This window comes from Galeopterus variegatus, unplaced genomic scaffold (genome assembly GCF_000696425.1).
Source record: "Galeopterus variegatus unplaced genomic scaffold, G_variegatus-3.0.2 Scaffold3838, whole genome shotgun sequence".
Classification (NCBI taxonomy): domain Eukaryota; kingdom Metazoa; phylum Chordata; class Mammalia; order Dermoptera; family Cynocephalidae; genus Galeopterus; species Galeopterus variegatus.
Window position 1 is genome coordinate 138,602 of NW_007729949.1, and position 8,278 is coordinate 146,879.

At 40.5% G+C, this 8,278-nt stretch overlaps 1 protein-coding gene across 1 annotated transcript in view; it reads right to left on the reverse strand.

Moving 5' to 3' along the window:
* LOC103601705 (probable phospholipid-transporting ATPase VA) overlaps window positions 1-8,278 on the reverse strand; it is a gene marked incomplete at its 5' end in the record, with an annotated part of 91,445 nt that overhangs the window by 19,111 nt on the left and 64,056 nt on the right. Inside the window, 1 exon segment of the mRNA XM_008586129.1 lies at window positions 5,450-5,634. Coding sequence (XP_008584351.1) covers window positions 5,450-5,634 — 185 coding nt within the window.

The window sequence follows — 8,278 nt, forward strand, 5'->3', positions numbered from 1 at the left end:
AAAAAAAAAAAAAAAAAAAAAAAAAAGATGTTAATAATGGGAGAAATTGTGTGTGGAGTATATGGGAACTCTTTGTACTATCTTCACAACTTTTCTATAGATATAAAACCATGCTATATATAAAGTTTATTTTTAAAAACTCAAGGAATGGGCTCAGTAGTAAAATGGAGTTAACAGAGGAAAGAGTTAATGAACTTAAAGATGGATCAATAGAAATGATCTAACCTAGATAACAGAGAAAAAATTGAAAATAAAACTAAGGAGAGACTCGTGGACCTCTGAAGCAATACCAAAAAAGACCTAATATTCATGTCATCAGTCTATCTGAAGATGAGGAGAATTCACAGTGCAGAAAAAGTGTTTAAAGAAATAATAGCAGGAAATTTCCTGAATTTGGTGAAAGACGTAAGACACAGATTCGAAATGCTTAGCAAATCCCAGAGTGTAAGCCTAAAAAAATTTATGCCTGAGCACATCATAATGAAACTGCTTAAAATTAAAGAGAAAGAAAAAAGCCCCAGAAATAACTGGACACACACAATTCATTAATTATAGGGTAACAATGATTCAAATGACTGTGTGCTTCTCATTAGAAACCATGGAGTCCATATGAAAGTGGAACAACCTTTTTCAAGAGTTGAAGGAATAGAACTGCGATTTCAATATATATTCTATATCCAGGGAACATATCCCTAAGGAATGAAGAGGAAATAAAGACATTCTCTAATGAAGGAAAGTAACAAAATTTGCTGTCAGCAGACCTGCTCTAAAGGAACTGCTGAACAAGTTCTTCAGACAAAAAGGAAACTATGCCACAAGGAAACTTGGAACATTATATGTTTGCTGACCCTGATATACAAAAATTGAGCCATACCATTTGCCCCCTGGATGTAACTGACATTTGTAGAACACACAGCCAGCAACAGCATAATATGCCCTTTCTCTAGGTGCACATGAACATTCACCAAAAGAGGCCATACCCTGGGGTCATTGGAAAACAAACGAACAAACTTTAACAAATTTAAAAGAAGCAAAATATTAAAGAACATGTTCTCTGACCATAGTGGAATTAAACTAGAAATCAATAACAGAACAGCAGGAAAGACAACAGGAAGACAACAGGAAAACCTCCAAACACTTGGAAATAAAACACTTCTAAATAATTCATAGGTCAAACAAGAAGTCTTAAAAAAGAGATTAGACAATTATCTTGAACTGTACATAGATGAAAATATACTACTTCAAAACTGTGAGATGCAATTAAACAGTGCTTAGAGGAAAATTTATAACATATATTATTTATATTAGAAAAGGAGAATGGTCCTAAATTAGTAACCTAAGATTCCATATTTGAGAAACTAGAGGAGGAAAATAAAGGAGTAAACCAAAAAAGGAGTAAACAACAAAGATAAGAGCATATATCAATAAAATTGAAAATAGAAAAACAATAGAGAAAAAAATCAATAAAACCTTGTTCTTTGAAAAAGTCAATACTATTGTAAACTGTTATCAAAAGTGACCAAAAGAAAAAACACAAATTACCAGTATCAGAAATAAAAGAAGCGGTATTACTACAGATCCCACAGACATTAAAAGATAGTAAAGAAAGCCGGCCAGGTGGCGCACTGGAGAGTGCACTGCTTGGGAGTGCGGCGGCGCTCCCGCTGAGGGTTCGGATCCCATGTGGAGACCGGTTCCCGCTCACTGGCTGAGCGCGGTGCGGGCGCAACACCAAGGGTTGCGATCCTGTTACAGGTCAGTAAAAAAGACAAAGAGGAAAAAAAAAAAAACTAATCAAAAAGATAGTAAAGAAAATTTTATAAACAACTCTACATAAGTCTAAAACTTAAATAAAATAGACCAATTTCTCAAAAATCACAAACTACCAGAGCTCATCCACAGTGAAACAGATAACTTGAATTGTACTTCCCTACTAAGAAAACATTAAATTCATAGTTAAAAATCTTCTGAAAAAGAAATCTCCAGGCCCAGATGGTTTCATTGTCCAATTCCATCAAGCACTTAAAGAAGAAATAATACCAGAGAATCTTCCAGAAAATAGAAGAGGATGGAATACTTCCTAACTCATTTTTATCATGGCCAACATTATCCTGAAACTAAATTTGGTTTTGCAGGTACACAAAACTTCCAACCAGTAATCCTCACAAATATAGACAAACAAGTTTATCCTAAGAATACAAGGCTGGTTCATTACTTGGAAAATAAATGTAATCTACCATGTTAGTAATCTAAAGAATAAAAATCACATGAAGAACCATTTGACAAAATTCAACATCTATTCATAATAAAAACTCTTAAATAAGGAACGTCCTCAACCTGATAAAGAGCATCTACAAAACACATATGGCTAATATTATACTTAATGGTTACATACATGTTTTCTCCCTAACATAAGAAACAAAGCAACAATGCCCACTTTCACCAGTCCTATTCAGCCTCATACTGGAAGTTGTAGCCAATGCCATATGAAAGAAAAAAGAAACAAACAGTATACAGATTGGAAAGCAAGAAGGAAAACTCTCTTCATTAGCAGATGACATGATTGTCTTATAGAAAATCTCAAGGGCTATAAAATAAATTCCTAGAACTAATAAGCAATTTCATTAGATTACAAGATATAAAATTAACATACGAAAATCAATTATATATGTTATATTTCCATACACTATGGAAAACTGGAAAATAAAATTTAGAAAATACCATTTACAATAAAAGGATATTTCAAAAAGCTTATATTTTATATAACATTCAATTTGCTATTACTTTATTTTGGATTCTTATTTGTTTGTTCATACCTAAGACTGGTCTCAACTTTTTTCGTATTATCATCAGATTTTGGTATGAAAGTCATTTTAGACTGAAAATTTTAAAATTCTCTAAGAATCTCCTATAAAGGAGTTTGAGACTAATGTCTTTTTTTTGAGAGGGTTGGGAGAAGGACTTGATTACAAATTCAATTTCATTAACTGTTACCAACATATGTATATTTGATATTTCTTTTTTTTTTTTTTTGTCCTTTTTGAGACTGGCTGCACTACGCTCAGCCAGTGAGCACACCGCTCATCCCTATATAGGATCCGAACCCGTGGCGGGAGTGCTGCTGCGCTCCCAGCGCCGCACTCTCCCAAGTGCGCCACGGGCTCGGCCCCCATGAACTTTTTGAAGACCCTCTGTACCTCCTAAAAAAGAGATATTTGGGTATATATTTAATAAAACATGTATATGATTTGTATGCTGAAAACTATAAAATGCTGATGAAAGAAATGAAAGACCTAAAAAAAGTTGAGACACATACCATGTTCATAGACTGAAAGATGAACATAATAAAAATATCTATTCTCCCCAAATTTATCTATAAATTTAACATAATTCACATCAAAATTCCAGCAGGAATTGTAGAGAAAAATCAATTTAAAATTCATTCATAAAGGCAAACAAATAGACTAGCTAAAACAATTTTGAATAAGAAACACGAAGTTGGAGAAATCACACTATCAATTTTAAGACTTATAAAAAAGCTACATTAATGAAACTCCTAACATCAATCAATACAACATAGTATTGGTGAAAGGAAAGATGCATAGATCAATGGAACAGAATAGGAAGTCTAGAAACAAACTCACACAAATATATCCAATTGATTTTTGACAAGGGTTTAAAGACAGTTCAATGGAAAATAGATACTTTCTACAAATGGTGCTGGATTAACTGCAGAGCTACAAACAGAAAATGAAGTTTGATCTAAACCTCACGTCTTATATAATATTTTAGACAAAATGAATTGTGTCTAAAGATAAGATGTTAAACTATAAAACTTTTAGAGGGAAACATCTTCATGGTTATGCACATCTTTGACATGACCCCTAAAGCATGATCCATAAAAGAAAAAAAGGATGAATCAAAATTCATCCAGATTAAAAGCATTCGTTTTGTAAGACACTATTAAGAGAAAAGACAAAATTGAGACAAAATATTTGCAAATCACATATATGACAGAGGACTTATATATGAGGATACTTCAAAAAGTTCCTGGAAAGATTCACATTATCTTTCAATTCTATTTTCCATGAATTTTTGAAGTACCTTCTTACAGAATATATAAAGAACTCTCAAAATCAAACATTAAGAAAACAAACAGCTCAATTTAAAAAGTGTAAAAACACTTGAATAGACAATTCACCATAGAGGATAAATGGGAAATAAACACATGAAAAGATGTTTGACTTCATCGGCCACCAGTGAAATGCAGATTAAAACCAAAAGAGATACCACTGCACACCCTTAGAATGTCTGGCAAAAGAAACACTGACAGTACCACGTGCTGACAAGGTACCAAGCAGTCTCAGAGGTCTCCGGAGCACCATGGAAGCTGAGCATAGCCTATACACACTCACTGCAAGACCCAGCGACCTCACTCTTAGGAATTTGCCCTACAGAAATGGAAACTGATGTCCACACAAAAGCCTGCCCACTAACGTATATAACAGCTCTATTCGTAATGGTCAAAAACCAGAAACAACTCAAATAATCCATACAGTGGAGAGTTACTTAGCATTATGGAGGAATAGACTACTGACACACGCAATGACTCAGATGAAATTCAAAGGCATTATGCTGAGTGAAAGAAGCCAGGCTCTGAAGGTTACACAGGCTGTTATTCTGCTCATTTGACATTCTGGAAAAGACAAAACTATAGTTAGGGAGAACAGATCAGTGGCTTCCAGAAGTTAGGAAAGGAGGGAAGTTACGACTACAAAAGGGAGCCCGAGGGTGTTTTGGGGGTGTTGGAACTCTCCAGCATCTTGTCTCCCTTGGTGGTTACATGAATCTATGCATGTGTTTAAATTTACATCACTGTGTAACAAAAAAGTCAATTTTAGTGTATGCTAATTTAAAAAATACAAATAAAAACAATGACCAGGTATGTGGTCAACCCTTAAGTATGAAATCTCCAAACTTTTTTGAGGCTGTCACTTAAACAAGAAACCCTGGGCAAGGTACAGATGTGAGTAATTGGCTGGAGACGGAGCGAAGGTGTCTGTGTGTGCTGCAGCCAAGAGGTTTAGGAAGCAGCTTTCGCCACATTTAAGGATGGATGCCCAACAGTGGGAGGCCTTGGAGGCCAGGAGGCGGGTCATGGATTGCTGCAATAACTCAAGGAAAAAGCAGGTTGAGCTTTGCATTAATAATGCCCAGAGGTGCATTCCTTTGGGACTAAGAAATTCCAGCAAATTCCACATATTTCAAGGCAATGACAAGCACATCCTCAGCCCCAGAAACACAACATAGATGCAAACACAGATGCAGAGAGAAAAGGTCCTTCTCACAGCAGCTGCCAGCAAAGGAAGAGCCTGGAGTCCTGCCGTGGGGCTCAGGTCGGATGTGACGCCACCCCAGGAGAAGCAGAGCCTCCCCCAAATCCACATGCCTGGGACTCGGCGTTCAGCGTGATGACTTCCTCGTTGTGGTCCAGCAGTTTGCAGGCATATGCAATGTTAATGGCTGTTTCTTGTTTGTCACCAGTGAGAACCCAAATCTGCAGGCCTGCCTGACGTAACTTAGAAATGGTTTCAGGGACTCCATCCTGCAGGCGGTCTTCAATCCCAGTGGCACCTGGTTAAACGTACAACAGTGTGAGTGAGCCCCGTCCTCCTGACGGGATGCAAATGCCACACACCAAATACCCCCCAAAACAGACGCTGGCACAGCCCCTGTAGACTGGGACCTGCTGAGGGCTCAGCTGCGAGGTGCCTGCCACTTGGTGGCAGGAAGTCCCTTGTGGAAGCAGACTCTGATGATGACTCACCATCAGGACAGTGGTGGACACTTGGTAGCTCTTTTTTTTTTTGTTTGTCTTTTTGTCTTTTTTCGTGACCGGCAACGGATCGCAACCCTCAGTGTCGCGCCCGGACCGGACCGGGACCGGCAACGGGATCGCAACCCTCGGTGTTGCCCCCGCTCCTCACTCAGCCAGTGAGCGGCCGGTCTGCATGTGGGATCCGAACCCTCGGCGGGAGCGCTGCCGCGCTTCCCAAGCGGCGCACTGTAGCAGTGCGCCACCGGGCCGGCCCACTTGGTAGCTCTTTTGATGTGACCAAGTTGAGACTGTGCAGGAATAACTGTGAGTCACTACTGAATGTAATTATGTGTACTTATAACAAAGCACCTTGAATTCTTTCTAACACGTAGCTAACTTGTAACTTTACAGATATCTTGAAAACAAAGCCCAAGGGAAGGTGGTGGGAATGACCATATTTTGAGGAAGAAAAAGTCTTGAAAACTGCTCATCTGCTATGGTTTGAATGTCCCCTCTAAAATTGATGTTGAAATTTAATTGCCAATGTAACGAGAGAGATTGGGAGGTAGGGTCTTTAAGAGGTAATTAGGTCATGAGAGTCTGCCCTCATTAACAGATTACTGTCCTTATCACAGGAATGGGATCGTTATTGTCGGACTAAACTCCTGAAAAAAGGATGATGTTCAGCTTCCATGGTTTGACATGGCAAGAAGACCCTCACCAGATGCAGCCCCTCCACCTTGGACTCCCAGCCTCCAGAACCACGAGCCAAATAAACTTCTATTGTTTACAAAGTACCGAGTCACTGGTATTCTGTTACAGCAGCAGAAGACAGACTAAGACACCATCCCACATAAAGCTTCTAGTGAATGAAATTCAGAATGTTTACTCTCAACAATGCTTACCATTCAGTATAGAAATGGACTACATGGACAGACCCCTTATTTCTTAAAAGCAGCATTATCCTGAATATGCCTTTTCTACAAACATAAAGAATTCAAGAGGCTCGTTTTCCTTTGCTGGTCTTGGTATGTTGGGGAAATACTCTGTTCCCTGTGGAAATGGGCGTGGGCCTGCCTGTTTACATCTTCGCGAGATGGCTTCAGCCCTCCCTGCTCTAGAAGTGAGCTGTGGCCCTCAGTCCCCTGGGCTTGAGCCTGACAACTCCTTCATGCCACGCTGTTCCCTGTCCTGGGACAGTGCTATGGACTGAATGTTTGGGTCCCCTATATGCCCCAGATTCATTGGTTGAATCCCTAACCCCCAATGTGACAGTACAGTCATGTGTTGCTGAATGATGGGGATACATTCTGAGAAATGCAGCATTAGGCGACTTTGTCGTTCTCGGAACATCATGGAGTGTACTTACACAAACCTAGATGGTACAGCCTGTACACACATAGGCTGCACGGTACAGCCTATTACTCCTACCTGAGTAATGTGTCATGCTACAGGTATGATGTCACTAAGCAATAGGAATTTTTCAGCTCTGTTATGATCTTATGAGACCACCACTGTACATGTTGTCTGTTGTTGACTGAAACGTCATCACGCAGTGCGTGACTGCCTTAGGATGTGCAGCCTTTGGGAGGTGATAGGTTCAGATGAGGTCATGAGGGTGGGGCCTCCATGATGGAATTAGTGTCCTTACAAAAAGATGATCTCTCTCTCTCCACCACATGAGGACACAGCTGTCTGCAAACCAGGAAGGGAGCCCTCACCAGGCACCAGATCTGCCAGTGCCTTGATCTTGGACTTCCAGCGTCCAGAACTGTGAGAAGTAAATACCTGTTGTTTAAGGTTCCCAGCCTATGGCATTTTGTTATAGCAGCCCGAATGGACTAAGACCCCCTTGCCCTTCCTCCTTCTAGGTCAGGCCAGATGACAGGCATGGGGAGGGGAAAGACAAAATCGAGGCATAACAGACATGAAAGTGCACCTCTCTTAAATACACCTGAGGTGCACTTTCACAAATCACATGCCAGTGTAACCAGCTCTGAGCTCAGGAAGCAGCACAGCAGCAGCCCCCCAGATGCCTTCTCAGGGACAAGTGGCTGGTCTTCTCTGTTCCAGTGAGTCAGAGCTGGGTTTAACTGCACTTGGGGAATGTACTGGAAGGCTAAGTGGGAACTTGGAAGGGTCCAGAAAGGAGGAGGGGATGTTTTGCCTGAGCTGCACTCTGCTCTGAACCTTAAGACCACAGAGTGCTCATGGGAAGGAGACCAGGCAGGCTGTGGGCTGAAGACCTGCTCAGGAGCAAGGCCACATTGTGCTCCATGCTCCCTGTGTGCACACCCCTGACCCTCCAGGCGCCAGGAGGGCATATGGTCTTGATGTCCCACCCCTGCCCCGCCCAGCACCCTGGCTTGGCTCTGGCAGGGGGAGAGAGTGAGTACGGCCTGGGTCTCTGGCCCATCCAAAGTGTCACTTCTGCTGTGACACATTCCTTGACATCTGGGA